This window comes from Oryctolagus cuniculus, chromosome 5 (assembly GCF_964237555.1).
Source record: "Oryctolagus cuniculus chromosome 5, mOryCun1.1, whole genome shotgun sequence".
Classification (NCBI taxonomy): Eukaryota; Metazoa; Chordata; class Mammalia; order Lagomorpha; family Leporidae; genus Oryctolagus; species Oryctolagus cuniculus.
In genome coordinates, this window is record NC_091436.1 from 127,256,327 (window position 1) to 127,271,401 (window position 15,075).

The 15,075-nt window shown below is 47.3% G+C and overlaps 1 protein-coding gene across 4 annotated transcripts in view; it reads right to left on the reverse strand.

Annotated features, from left to right (window-relative positions):
- Positions 1-1,689: 1,689 nt before the first annotated feature.
- The window catches only part of UBR2 (ubiquitin protein ligase E3 component n-recognin 2), a 119,340-nt gene continuing 105,954 nt past the window's right edge, over positions 1,690-15,075 (reverse strand). For 2 of the 4 annotated variants that reach the window (XM_070074089.1, XM_070074090.1), the window contains exons 42-47: positions 12,834-12,942; positions 9,832-9,888; positions 7,226-7,303; positions 5,485-5,655; positions 4,003-4,104; positions 1,690-3,540 (exon numbers count right to left, since the gene is read on the reverse strand). In XM_070074089.1, the coding sequence (XP_069930190.1) occupies positions 3,399-3,540; positions 4,003-4,104; positions 5,485-5,655; positions 7,226-7,303; positions 9,832-9,888; positions 12,834-12,942 (659 nt within the window). In that variant the 3' untranslated portion in view covers positions 1,690-3,398. Of the gene's footprint in view, positions 3,541-4,002; positions 4,105-5,484; positions 5,656-7,225; positions 7,304-9,831; positions 9,889-12,833; positions 12,943-15,075 lie in introns of those variants that run through there. The other 2 variants (XM_070074091.1, XR_011388680.1) reach the window with 2 other exon arrangements.

The window sequence follows — 15,075 nt, forward strand, 5'->3', positions numbered from 1 at the left end:
ACCCACAGCTTCTTGCAACAAGCTTCAAGCCCAGGACTGGGTTGCCAGCAAATAAACCTCACGTAACCTCAATATGGGTTAATAAGATTAGGGGCTCGCTCCGCACGCTGCCCTGCCCCTCCTCATGCCGGCACCTGTCGTGCTAGGCCAGCAGGTTTGCAGCTTAGCCAAGACAATTAGGGCCTCTCACCTGCTACTGGGTAAAAAGAGAGCTCCCGGCTGTGGGCAGCCAGCAGCGTTCTCTGTGGGATGTGTGGACCTCCACGGAAGGCAGGCTTTTCCGTCTCAGTTCTCCACGGGCATGAGATTGGCTGGAGAGGAAAGGGGAGATTTTGCCTCCTCCCTCCCCAGCAGAGGAGGTGTGTGAACAGCAGTAGGAGACGAGAGAAGGCTATGTTCCAAGGGAGGTGCAGGTGCAGGATTAAGACACAAGGGACAACTCCCAGCTATTTACCCAAGGGAAATGAAAGTTTAGGTTCACACAAAAACTCTGTGTTTGTGGCAGTCGCCCCAAACCCGGTGCCCCTCACAAGCTGACTGCACAGCCGTCTGTGCCATGGCCGCTCCTCAGCACCCAAGGCATGTGAAGACTGTCCGGTGTTCTTGGTGAGATGGTCCCATTTCTGTATGCTGGCTCCATTTCTGTACCATTCTGCGAGAGGTAAAGCCAAGGGACAGAGCCAGGCGTCGGGAAGGGGAACTTCCCCTCCCATGGGGAACCTTCTGGGGTAATGCAGATGTATTTCTCAAGCACGGTGGTTGTTAAACAACTGTATGCTTTGGTCCATTATGTAAAGCTGTACATACACTACAAATGGTTATCTTAGTATTTGTAAAACATACTTCAATAAACCTGACTTACAGACACAAGGTTAGGGGGCCAGGCATTTGGCTTAGTAAAGACACTTGTGTCCTACATCAGAGTACCCGGGTCTGATGCCTGCTTTAAGCTCTGACTCCAGCCTCCTGCTAATGAGACCCTGGGGGCAGCAGCCAAGGCTCCAGCTATTGAGCTCCTGCCTCCCACACCACAGATGTGGACTGAGTTCCTGGCTTCATCTGGAGAGTGAACCAGCAGATGGGGAACTCACCCTTTTGGTCTTTCAGCCTCGCATGTGATTAGATTAACATTTAGGAGAAAAAACAACACAGAAGAGTGGGGACAGAGCGAGGGGATTATCAGAGGCAGCTTGCTGGGTCCTGCAATGGAAGACCGAGGCCAGGAGACGAGCGAGCGGCAGACACCTTGTCGCTTAGGGTGACACTTTGCTCACGCAAGGATTCTGGAAAAGCAGAACTCTCGGAGGCAGTGACTCCCTTACACGCCTAGCCTCTCGGGAGCGATGTCTGGGTAGTATGTAGGCAAGGACTCCAGAGACGAGCAGGCAGAGTTTGAACCTGGTCTTGGATAGGCCTTGGAGATCTAAGGTCCAAAATGTCCCAGAAAGGTCACAAGCTGTCATACCCAATGAATATGAAAGTTAATCGGCTGAAACAATGACCAGGCTTTCTCTGTGAAGGTCAAGGTGCTATGGCGAATAGCCACCACTGACACTAATAATATAAGCCTCTTAAATTTCAAGCTAATACCAATGCTCCATTTTATTTGCAGCAAGGTGACGAGGGAAACACTGCTGTGGCATTTAAGTGTATGCAACAGAAGAGAAGAAGGTGTAGGCCAAACCAAAGTAATGTCAATGCCTAAAGCATTTATTTGGATAGCTTTAAACTTTTTACATATGATACATTCCAAATTTTACAAGTTTGTCCACAGATATTAAAGTTATAGCCAATTTATTAAACAGATAAGATATTCCCTGATATGGAAATCATGTTATATAAACATTTCTACAATAAACATAAAACATGCGGAACAAATCATAAAAGTAAGATGATTTATTAGGTAGGGAGTCAGCTTAAGGCCAGGGAATAAAAGGGTGTGCCTTTTGCTATTGCATGGAAATTCATCTCCCAGACTCCCACATTCCTAGAGAAGGGAGTTCAGGGACCCCCTCCGCTAAGCCTGCGCTTCCATGAAGTCAGGCTGGAAAGCTGGGGGTATTGTGAGGATTTGGTGAGGATGTCTGTGATTCACTTGGAGCAATCTGGTCTGATAATTTTCAGTCTAAGGTTGGTGAACATTTGGAGGAAAGTCAAAAGCAGATGGATTTAAAAGTTAAAGGAACTTGATGTGACAAAGGCGCAAATAAACATTGATTATGCCACCCTCAACCCAAACAATCCAGTCTTAGGAATAACAGGCCAGAACGGTGGGAAGAGAGGTGGATTCTAACCGGTCACTCTCGCCTGCTGGACGTCTCCCAGTGGGGTGAGCAAGTCCCAAGCAGGAAGGGCTCCAGTCATTGTCACGGGGGACGGGAACGTGGCTTCTTGCATGGCCGCTTCCTGCAGCTCCAGGTGTGGATTCCCGAGCTTCCTCCTGGTATACCGAGGACACCGCACAGCTGAGAACGCAGCTTGTAGACGCGAGTCATCCAAGACTGAGGAAACAGTCATTTGCCAAGAGTCGCGGCGCGTACGCCTGTCCCGGAGCCCCGCCTCAGAGAGGCTCAGAGTCTCTTCTTGGGCTGGATCTGCGCCCCTCCCCGTGGCGTGTGGGAGCTCTCTGCCGCTGGGCAGCTGTGCAGTGCGCCTGGGCTCCCAAGGGGCCACCGTTCCCGGAAGGCCCCTTAGCAGGAACAACATATCCCAGGAGCAGGAAGGCCGGTGCGCACAAAGCCAAGCGGGGCCTTCGCCTCCGCGGCTGCCGGCTCGCCATTTCCCCCAGGGTTTGATTCATACACAGAATATTACCGAGGGGAAATGAGCATCTTCTTCAAGTTTTCAAAAAGCCCTTGAATTGAGGTTTTTCTCTCAAAGCCAAAAAAAGGGGAAAAAACAAAAACAAAACCACCCATAGCAACCATGAACCTGCTACGGAGGGCTCCGGCTCGGAAAAGCCAGCCAGCACACTGAGTCCGGCTGCGGCCCGGGCCCCTTCCACACCGTCCCCAGCCCTGTCCCCACGGAGGGGGCTCAGCACAGGCAAGGCCACCCCGGGGGCAAGTCTCTGAGAGGAGCCGGGAAGCATGGGCCCAGCCAAAGGCGTCAGCTTCCGCCCGAGGCCCCCAGCAGTCAGTGAGGACGCGAAGAGAAGCTCCTTGCCGGATGCCAACGCCCAGGAGGCTGCAGCTAAGGGACACAGCAAACAGTTCAAGAAAATCTGCCGATGGAAGGTGATTTTCAACAGTCTCTGGAGCTAGAAGCTATGAAAATAAAACTGGGAAGGAAAGCTTAAATAAAGAATTTATTTCAAAACCCAGAATTTATTTCCTAATCTTTTTAAAAAGCCAACTGGGTTACAAAACTCCGAGTCCCCGTGCGTGGTGGCGACGTCATCACAAGTGCTGCCAGTCGATGCCGACCAGTGTCTGGTTGGCTTCCTGGGCGTGTCCAATCTCCTCGGTGACACTGTGCTGGTGCCAGAGCTTCTGGATCTTCCTGAACCGCTCTCTGCACAGTCGTAAAGGGTTGCCCCGTCTGGAAAGAAGGCAGCGCACTCAGCACGCCGTCTGTGTGTCCCGTGTCACCTGTCAGCTCCCTGACTTTGGAACGGTTACAAGTTGTTGGTGACTGGTTGTGAACAAGCACTCCAGCTGGGAGTGTGCTAAGAGCAGCTGCAGAGAGGAGACCCTAGGTGAGGGCCGGGGAGTCGGGGCTGGGCTGAGGCACAGCTACCCACTCGCTGTCCATTCTGTGGGGGACAGAGAAGCAAGGGCGTGCGGGGGCAAGGGGGAAGGGCACTGCGGGAAAACGCTGCTGAGCGGGGCCCGGATGCCCCTGTTGGAAGAGTCTGCAGAAAACACAGCTGCCCAGGCCAGAATCAGCTGAGCCCCTGGGGCACTCACAGGGCCCATCTCAGGACCCGTGCATGGCTACTGTCTACCGAGGGGCCCTGGGGACCTGGTGTCAGCCGACGCAGGCCCCCTGGAGAGGCCTTACCTGAGTCCCTGGTCAGTCTCCCCATAGTCATCAAGGTAAGGAGGGGAATAAAAACAGCCTTTGGTTTTGCCAGCTAGGAACAGCACTTGACATTCCCGTACTCTGTAGAGACAGCGGTTACACCATAGACAGTTACACATCAGTAACCACAGTTTGCACTAAGTTCCAAATGTAACGCAGTCTCATAAAAACAAGCCCAGTGTTGGAAGAGAAGAAACAGCATTTACAGCCCAGAGATCCATAAAGGTATCAATTCAGCTGCCCGCATTTTCAAAATAACAGCCATCACTACATACATCAATTTAATCAGTCATTAAATTCACTTCCAAACAAAAGAGATACTGATCTTTTAACCACCGTCACAAGCAGTACAGACTTGGGACACAGGGAGGCACACCTTGCACACCACCAGAAGCCTCTGGAAGTACACCGGGCCAGGGAAATGCGACCGTGCATTTTTTCCCAGTGGCCACTTAAAGATGATCTCCTGTTCCCGTTCAGAGATTTGCCGTTTTTTTTTTTTTTTGTATTAATAATTCAGCCCAATTCAACAAATGCTTATGGAGACTCTACTACATGTAAGAAACTGCCAAGGCTCCGAGGAGATGCTTAGATAACTAAGATCCAGACATGACCTACACCCCAGAGAAGCTCAAACTCATGCCACGGCTCTGCTTCAAACCCTGCATTGGCTCTCACCTCACTCAGAGGTGCCCCCGGGACACCCCAGGCCTGTCTCCTCCTCTCCACGCACACGACTCCCGTGACACAGCCTCCTGGCGTCAGCACGACAGGCACATCCCCACCCTGGCGAGTCTGTGCTGTGGCTCCCTGCCTGGAATGTTCTCCCGCTTCCAGAGGTCGGAGCCGTCCCTGGCCCGCCATCTAGAATTCATCCCCAGCTACCGCTTCCACTGCCCTCCATGCCTTGTCTCCTCAGCAGGTACTGCCAGCTAAACCCTCAGCAGGCTTGTTTATCTCCCTGTCTCTCACGAGAAAACGAGCTCCTTGAGGGGCGGGATTTTCGCTGGCTCTGTGGGTACCGCGCTCTCCACAGTGGGTCTGCAGCAGTCACAGGTATCTGTTGTCCACTGGTGCCTGAACACAGCCATACATGGCAGTGCGGCAAGGTAAGCAGGAGCCAAGGAAGCATCAAAAGTTATGAGGACACGAGAATTCACAATTCTGATTGAATCTGAGCAGAAAACCAGGGACAGCTGCAAATTTTACGTGAGAGGGCAATAGGAAGAGAGTAGTACAGAACTGGCATGTGGGGGTGGTGGGAAGAGTGGCAGGAATGACAACGGAACAACCAACAAAGAGTTGGCATGAACCACGTAGGATGCGAGGAGGTCCTCGAATGCATGGGACACGGGAGAACACTGGCCCCAGAATTCCCTGCAAGTGCAGCATTTTCTTGTGCCCCCCCCCAGGCACACGCCGAGGCACATCCAGAGCTAGAAAGCCCCCAGCAGTCCTTACCTCAGGAAGATGCCCGCCCCGGAGCCGCAGGAGTAGGTGTGGGCTGTGCAGGCGCCCACGTCCTCTCCTTCCAGTTCAGTCTGGCAACAGTAGCTCTGGGAGCACAGCAGAGCCCCACACACAAGGCACAGAGTCGGCGCTCTGCTCTTGTCACCACCTGATTTGGGACACCTCCATGGGCCAAATAAAATAGAATAAAATAAAAAACACAAAAAACAAAACACCAGGTCAGTGCTCTAAAAAACTGGCTAAGGAGCTGATGGCAGAAAACCACCCAGAAAAAAATTTTGCAAAAACAAGCAGAGTCAAAAATGCAAACACCCCACAGCCCAGGCAAGTTTATTTCAAGAGCAGGAACGAAGGAACATGTACACACAGAATAACTATGTCCTGGAAACACTAGACGAACCAGCCATTGAAAAAGATAAATAAGAGGAGGAAAAGATAACTAAATAGCACTATTGTCATGTTATGAAATACTATAGAGAGCAATTATGTAAGTCAATTTGGATAAATATTAGAAATGTGCGGGCGTTGTGGCACAGTGGGTTAAGCCACTACTTGAGACACTGGCATCCTATATCTGAGTGCCTGCTTCAAGTCCCACTACCATGTCCAATTCAGCTTCCTGCTAAGGTGGCTGGGAGGCAGAAAATGATGGCTCGAGTCCCTACTGCCCACGTCGGGGACTCCAGTGGAATTCCAAGCTCCTGGCTTTGACTTGGCCCAGCTCCAGCTGTTGCCAGAATTTGAGGGGTGAACCAGTAGATGAAAGCTCTCTTTGTCTCTCCTTCTCTCTGTTTTTCTTTCTTTTCTTTTCTTTTCTTTTCTTTTTTTTTTTTTTTTTTAAGATTTTTATTATTTATTTGAGAGAGTTACAGAGAGAGGGAGAGACAGAGAGAAAGATCTTTCACCTGCTGGTTCACTCCTCAAATGGCCACAATGGCTGGAGTTGAGTCAGTCTGAAGCCAGGAGCCAAGAGCTTCCTCCAGGTCTTCCCACACGGGTACAGGGGCCCAAGAACTTGGGTCATCTTTCTTTGCTTTCCCAGGCCATAGCAGAGAGCTGGATTGGAAGTGGAGCAGCCAGGTTATAAACTGGTGCCCATCTGGGATGCCAGCACTGCAGGCAGTGGCTTTACCTGCTATGCCACAGCACCAGCTCTGTCACTCTGATTTTCAAAAAAAGCTTAGAAATCAAACGTAAAAAGTGCCGAAAAATATGTACAGTACAGTCCCATTCTAAATCAAGCTTAGAACATGCAAAACAATATATGCTGCTTAAGAATATAAATCCACATAGTTAACATGCGCATGCACAGGAATGCCGGAAACTCAAATTCAAACAGGTGAAGAGGGCGGAGACTGCGGCAAGATTCCTATGGAACGCCAAGTGTCTAGGTAATGCTTCATTTCTTATGCTATTATATTATTCTTTACGCTCTCTGTCAAATATTTAATAGTATTTTCAAAATTATTAAGGTCTCTTATTGAAGTGCAATTATTATTTAGATAACCTTTTGTGAATCAAATCGCTCCCCCACCCGCTTTTCTTTGTCCCTTGTCTTCCTCTGAAACGTGGTGGAGGCATGCTTTACAAGATAGGCAGCGGAAAAGACTACTGATGTTATGATTCCCCAGTGGAACAGAACCAGGAACAACAGAATCATCTCCCCGATTACTTGTGGCGAAGTGACAGAGTCCAGGGCAGGGATGTTCAATGCTCTAACACCAAAACTTACGAGAAGTTGGATGCCTGGTTAATGAGGCTGCTGTAATCCTCTGGCAGGTCTATTAATTTGTTAGATTCTCTCGGATAGCTAAAGAAAATGTAAAAATGTTAAAATCTCAGTTAACATGAAGTCATATCATAACAAGGACAGGGTAATTCTTAGCTGAGGCAAGACAACTAAAGGAAAAAGGAATGTGAGTGATGCAGCCAGGCAGAGCAGGAAGCTAGGGTCATTCATTAATGACACAGTGCCTCAGGGTCACACTGACTGGAAGAGTTAAGACTAAAGGACCAGGGCAGTAGCCAAAGGCACTTAGCATCAGCCCCATGTAGCCATAACTTAGCAGCTGTGGGAAGGGAAGGGCAGGAAAGGACACACATTCCTGGCTTCGACCTAGACCACACAGTGACAGAGAGCCTACCACAGAGCCTGGGATGCGGAAGGCAGGGCAGATTTGTGTATTTGTGTGTGATCACTTAAGTTAACTTAGACAAAACTGGGATTCAGATGCAGCCAGTGCTGGAGCAGCCTCTCTCAGTGCCAGGCGTTTCCATGTGCACACCCCTGCCCAGCGTGGTGATGTGCTGGGCCCTTCCCTCCACCTGCTGTAATTATGATGGTGGCCTTAAACTGATGGAGGTTCTGAACCCTACCGGAATCACGTGCAAGGGTTTTAGGGGTGTGTGTATGAGGTTTATATGTTGCTGGAACTCCAACTTCAGGGAAATCAGATCTGATGGGTAGTGGTTTGAGTATATTTTAAAAGCTTCCAAGGTAATGTATACCTCAAGTTAAGAAGTCTGTTCCAGGGTGGGTGTCATGTTGGTTAATGACATTCCCTCTGGAATGCCCACATCCCCTGTCAGAGTGCCTGGGCTCTAGTCCCAACTCCATTCCAGATTCCTGCTAATGTCTGTACTGGGAGGCAGCAGCTGATGGCTCAGGTGTTGTGTCCCTGCTACCCACATGGGAGAACTATTTTGGGTTCCCGCTCCAAGCTGTGGCCTGGCCCAGAGGAAGGGAGATGTCTCAGGGGTGGGGAATGTCCAGTCCACAGGCTATATAAGTAAGGCCTGAGACATCCTTTGCTCTGGCCCTGCCAAGGCAATTGCAGGCAGGACTTGGAATTCCATACATCTATAGCAGGCTCATTTTAAAGTTGATAATGTTATATGGCCTACGAATGATATTACAAATATCCAAATGGCCCTTGGTAGAAAAAAGCTCCCCCACCCTGCCAGATCTTCCTGTCTCTATGCTGCTCCAGAAGAGTTTTCTCACTGCAGGGTTGAACCATATGAAATTCATGATTCAACCACTTTTGACTTACATAAAAACTGGAATTTAATACGGTTCAACCAAATCAATTGGGGTGTTATCATCTCTGGATGTATAAAAACAAACAAGTAGAAGATATAATCTCTAGACTCTCGATTTTTAGAGAGAATGTGTTTAGCAGAACTAACGAGCTGACAGAGGAACACAGCTGCCACAACCTGGGAGAGTTCTCTGTACTACACAATCACAACACAACTAATGCAAACAGGAACGGAGAAAGATAAAGACTCGTGAGCTGTGACTGGACAGTTACTGAGAGTGAGTGTCAAATAGGTGGAGCCTCATTCTATTGTCCTTTGTATTTTCTTTTCTTTTAATTTGACAGAGTTAGACACTGAGAGAGAGAGAGAGAGAGAAAGGTCTTCCTTCCGTTGGTTCACCCCCCAAATGGCCGCGACGGCCGGAGCTATGCTGATCCGAAGCCAGGAGCCAGGTGCTTCCTCCTGGTCTCCCACCCGGGTGCAGGGGCCCAAGCACTTGGGCCATCCTCCACTGCCTTCCTGGGCCACAGCAGAGAGCTGGACTGGAAGAGGAGCAACTGGGACTAGAACCGGCGTCCATATGGGACGCCAGCGCTGCAGGCGGAGGATTAACCACGTGGGCCACGGCGCCAGTCCCTGTACTTTCAAAGTTGGAAATTTTCTACAATAAAAGACAAAAAAATACAGAGCTAAGAAAAACTTAGAAGAGACCTACATGTTTTTAAAGAAAATATTCTGGGGTCAAAGCTATGGCATAGTAGGTTAGACCTCTGCCTGCAGTGCTGGCATCCCATATGGAGGCAGTTCAAGTCCTAGCTGCTCCACATCCAATCCAGCTCCCTGCTAATGGCCTGGGAAAGCAGCAGAAGATGGCCCAAGTACACCCGTGTGGGAGACCCTGAAGAAGCTCCTGGCTCCTGGCTTTGGATCAGCCCAGCTCCAGCCGTTGCAGCCATTTAGGGAATGAACCAGCAGATGGAAGACCTCTCTTTCTGTCTTTTCCTATCTCTGTAACTCAGCTTCTCAAATAAATAAAAGAAAATACTTCAAAACATGGTTACTTTGTTATTTTCTTCCTCTGTCAAGAATATTAATAATGCAGTATATTTATGCTCATAATTCTGATTTTTTCAAACTCTCATGATCAGACTAAGAAAAAAGTACGAAGGTGGCAAGCTCTCCTCCCCTCTTTGTACTACTGAAAGCTTATGAAGTTTGTTTTGAAGGAAAACTTACTTAAGTCCTGCTTCCTCCCTGCCTCCCACCGGTAAGCAATTCTCTGACAATGTAACTTACCTTATAGCATCTCTTTCACCTTCTAGGTATCTTCTGACTTCATTGTTACGACACCAACTTTAACATAAGTGGAGGGAAAAAAACACTTTTACTTTTTAAAGGAAATTTTTTCCTTCTATAGCCAAAAAGAGGAATCTTCTTGAATTAATGTTATACTTCAAATAGTTTTTAGAAAATGAATTTAGAAATTTATTTTGGTGCAAAAAAATTGAAATCTATGCAAATAAGTCTTCAAAAAGGTCACAAAAATGTGCTTTATGAAAAAATGAGGGGCTGGTGCTATGGCGTAGAAGGTTAAGTCACCTTCTGTGGCATTGTCATCCTATATAGGTGCTCGTTCATGTCCCAGCCACTCCACTTCCAATCCAGCTCCCTGCTAGTTCACCTGGGAAAGCACTGGAAGATGGCCCAAGTGTTTGGGTCCCTGCACCCATGTGGGAGACCTGGAAGAAGCTCCTGGCTTCTGGCTCCTGGCCCAGCCCCGGCTGCTAGGGCCATTTGGGGAGTGAACCAGTGGACAGAAGATCTCTCTCTTTCCTTTTCTCTCTGTATCTCTGCCTTTAAAATAAATAAATAAATCTTAAAAAAAAAGATGGAAGAATTTAAACATTTTTTATATCAAAATAAGCTCATCTTAGATTTTCAATAAACTTTTTCAAATTTATGCCAGTAAAATAAGCCATACTTTGCCTCCAACATTTTTTTTTTTTTTTTTACAGGCAGAGTGGACAGTGAGAGAGAGAGACAGAGAGAAAGGTCTTCCTTTTGCCGTTGGTTCACCCTCCAATGGTTGCTGCGGCCGGCGCACCACGCTGATCCGATGGCAGGAGCCAGGTACTTATCCTGGCCTCCCATGGGGTGCAGGGCCCAAGGACTTGGGCCATCCTCCACTGCACTCCCTGGCCACAGCAGAGAGCTGGCCTGGAAGGGGGGCAACCGGGACAGAATCTGGCGCCCTGACCGGGACTAGAACCCAGTGTGCCAGCACCACAAGGCAGAGGATTAGCCTAGTGAGCCGCGGCGCTGGCCTGGGTCCCTGCTTTCAATTGTGTTGCAATACATCCCTAGAAGTGGGATCATAAAGCAGTTCTGTGTTTAACTTTTTGAGAAACTGTCATATTGCTTCCCACAGCATGGGCTCTATTGTTTTTTCTTCTCCCTAGCAATCTGCAAGGATAACAATTTTTCCATATTCTTTGAAAATTTATTTTCCTTTTTAAAATAAAAAGAACTTAATGTATGAGTGGAATCTTACTGTTCTGACTTGCATTTTCCCAATGAATAGTGATAGGAATCATCTTTTCATGTGCTTATTGGCCATTTGTATACTTCCTTTGAAGAGATGCCTATTCTGGTTCTTTGCTCATTTTGTAGTTGGGTTGTTTTGTTTTTTACAATGTTGTGTTGCAGGAGTTCTGGATATATATACTCTGAATGTTTATCCCTTATGAGATGTATGATTTGCAAATATTTTCTCCTGTTTTGTGGGGACAACAGCTGTATATCTTAATTCAGCTACTAACTTGACATGATTCACAGGTCAATTTCTTTAGACTTCAATTTTCTCAAATATAAAGTGAGGGTATTATACTACATAATCCTTAAGGGTTCTTTCACTTTTAAAAAACTTAAGGCCGGCACTGCAGCTCAATAGGCTAATCCTCCACCTTGCGGTGCTGGCACATTGGGTTCTAGTCCCGGTTGGGCGCTGGATTCTGTCCCGGTTGCCCCTTTTCCAGGCCAGCCCTCGGCTATGGCCCGGGAGTGCAGTGGAGGATGGCCCAAGTCCTTGGGCCCTGCACCCGCATGGGAGACCAGAAGCACCTGGCTCCTGGCTTTGGATCAGCACAATGCTCGGGCCGTGGCGGCCATTGGAGGGTAAACCAATGGCAAAAGGAAGACCTTTCTCTCTGTCTTTCTCTCTCACTGTCCACTCTGTCAAAAAAAAAAAAAAAAAAAAAAAAAAAAAGAGTATGGAAACTAATTCATATTTCCTTCCACATCACTCCTTCAAGTTCCACTTTCTATTAGCTAAATAATTTAAAAAAAAATAAAATAAAAAAAAAACTTAATAAGCAGGGAAGGAGTTGTGGCACAAATTAAGCCTCTGCTTGGGATACCTGCATCTCATACTGAAGTGCTAGTTTGAGTCCTGGCTACTTCGTTTCCAATCCAGCTCCCTGCTAATATGCATGGGAAGTAGTGGATGATGGCCCAAGTGCTTGGGTCCTTGCTACCCATGTGGGAGTTCTAGATGGAGTTTTTGGCTTCTGGCTCTAGCCTGGCCTAATGGGGAGTGAACCCCAAGAAGAGCGATGGAAGATTCTCTCTCTCTCTCTCTTTTTAAAGATTAGAGTTACAAAGAGAGATGAAGAGATCTATCATCTGTCAGTTCACTCCCCAAATGGCTGTGATGGTCAGGCAGAGCCAGACTGAAGCCAGGGACCTAGAACTCCATACTGGTCTCCCATTGGGTGACAGGGGCCCAAGCATTTGGGCCATCATCCACTGCTTGCCCAGGCACATTAGCAGGGAAGTGGAACAGCTGGGATTCAAACCAACACTCATCTGGAATGCTGGCATCACAAGCAGTGGCTTAACCTGCTGTGCCACAATGCCCGTATTGCCTGGTCCTCTTTTGGTGTCACAATGCCTTTTAACCAAGCAACCAAGCAACCAAGCAACCAACTAACTAACTAACTAACTAACTAACTAAATAAATAAATCGTATAGAAGAACAAGTTAACAAGTTCATATGAGGAAGTAAACATTTCTGCCATTACTCCTTTTCTATGGAAATCTGCTTATGCCATCCACTAGGCTGGCAAAATTTTATACAAAAGCCAATCCTTCCCTGAAAAGGCTTAGCTAAATCCTTAGTTTGAACTGTATGTGCTGAATTCTGACAAGTTGACTATTTGAAAATTTTGTTATGATATGAAAACCGAAGTCTGCTTCCATACAACTTATTAGTACAATAAAAAGAAGTGCATAATCATTACCTTTCAATCAGTGAATTCATTATCTCACTATTTTCTTGAAAAAGGCAAATGAGGTTGTTTGGTAGGGAAAGATAGTTACATAAATGTTCAAAATTGTTTGTTCCAGAAGCTGCAAAAGGAGAAAAAGAAAAGATTAATGAATATAACCAACAACAGTACACTCTGCATGGAAATAAATGATAGTACAGCAAAAGAAAAAACAAGTAGGATGGAAAAATTCAAACCTGCTAGTATTTGACTTGTAGGAAGTCAGTAGAATGGAATATGAAAGGGGTTAATGGAAGGACACAATGGAGAGAGTTGAGTCAGGTGACTCCTACACCAAATTTGGTTACAATATCCTGGTGCTTAGGGGTACCTTTTGCAAAATGCTCAATCTATTTCATGGGGTTACTGTGAACATTAAATGGCAAAAATAATGCATGGGTGCTCTGGAAAAGTAAGACAGTTTTATCGAGAGAGAGACAAATAGCAATAATCCTCCCTGGAAGTAATCTGCAAGTCTAAACAATTCTGTATGGTATGTGGGCAATCCAAAGAATGGATATCAGTCAGTGAACTTCAAGAGAACAGCATCATGTGCAGGTACCCTACAACCAGTGCTAGGTACTGTGAGAAAACAGACACAATCAAGTCTACCTTTACACAGCTTTTATGAAATGAATCAAAACAGAACACAGAAAACAACTGAAATAGCAAATTGATTCTCACATTTAGATCAATTTTATGTGCAATTATGGGGATGCTGAATTTTAATGCTATGCATGTTCCAAATTAAAAATGACACAAATGACCAATTTTTACTTTTTTAAAATTTGAGGAACTCAATTTATAAATAATATAATTGAACAAGTTAACAGCTGAAAGCAAAATTAAGATCTTTATGGGAGAAGTGCTTTACAAATGTAAAACCATTTATGCAGAAATTTAACAATATATTTACTGAGATCCAGACGAAAGCAAAGATAAAAGTGTACTTCAAAAAGTTTGCAGATGGGCTGGCGCTGTGGTGTAGCGAACAGTCCCTGCCTGCAGTTCCAGCATCCTATATGGGTGCCCGTTTGAGTATCGATTGCTCCACTTCTAATCCAGCTTCCTGCTAATGTGCCTGGGAAAGCAGTGGAAGATGACTCAAGTATTTGGGCTCCTGCACCCACATGGGAGACCTGGAAGAAGTTTCTGGCTCCTGATTGGCTCAGCTCTGGCTGTTGTGGATATTTGGGGAGCAAAACAGTGGATGGAAGATCTCTCTCTCTCTTTCTCCCTCTCTCTGTAACTCTGCCTTTCAAATACAATAAATAAATCTTAAAAAAAAAAAGGGGGGGGGGAGGGGGGTGGTGCTGTGGCACAGCAAGCCAAGCCACCACCTGCAGTGCTGGCATCCCATATGGGCACCGGTTTGAGCCCTGGCTGCACTACTTCCAATCCAGCTCTCTGCTATGGCCTGAGAAAACAGTGGAAGATGGCCCAAGTCCTTGTGGCCCTGTACCCACGTGGGAGACCAGGAAGAAACTCTTGGCTCCTGGCTTCAGATTGGCCCAGCTCTGGCTGTTGTGGCCAATTGTGGAGTGAATCAGCAGATGGAAGACCTCTTCCTCTGCTTCTCTGTAACTGTGCCTTTCAAATAAATAAATCTTTTTTTTTCTTTTTAAAGATTTATTTATTTATTTGAAAGGCAAAGTTACACAGAGAGAGAAGGATAGGCAGAGACAGAGAGAGATCTTCCATTCGCTGGTTTACTCCCCAGTTGGCCGCAATGGCCAAAGCTGTGCCGATCCGAAGCCAGGAGCCAGGAGCTTCCTTCGGTCTTCCCATGCGGGTGCTGGGACCCAAGGACTTGGGCCATCTTCCATTGCTTTCCCAGGCCATAGCAGAGAGCTGGATCAGAAATGGGGCAGCCGGGACTTGAACCAGTGCCCATATGGGATGCTGGAACTGCAGGCAGCGGCTTTACCCACTACGCCAGTGCTGGTTCCAACAAATAAATCTTTTTAAAAAAGTTTTCAGAAAATTGGCCGGCGCTGCGGCTCACTAGGCTAATCCTCTGCCTAGCGGCGCCGGCACACCGGGTTCTAGTCCCGGTCGGGGCGCCGGATTCTGTCCCGGTTGCCCCTCTTCCAGGCCAGCCCTCTGCTGTGGCCAGGGAGTGCAGTGGAGGATGGCCCAGGTGCTTGGGCCCTGCACCCCATGGGAGACCAGGAAAAGCACCTGGCTCCTGGCTCCTGGCTCCTGCCATCGGATC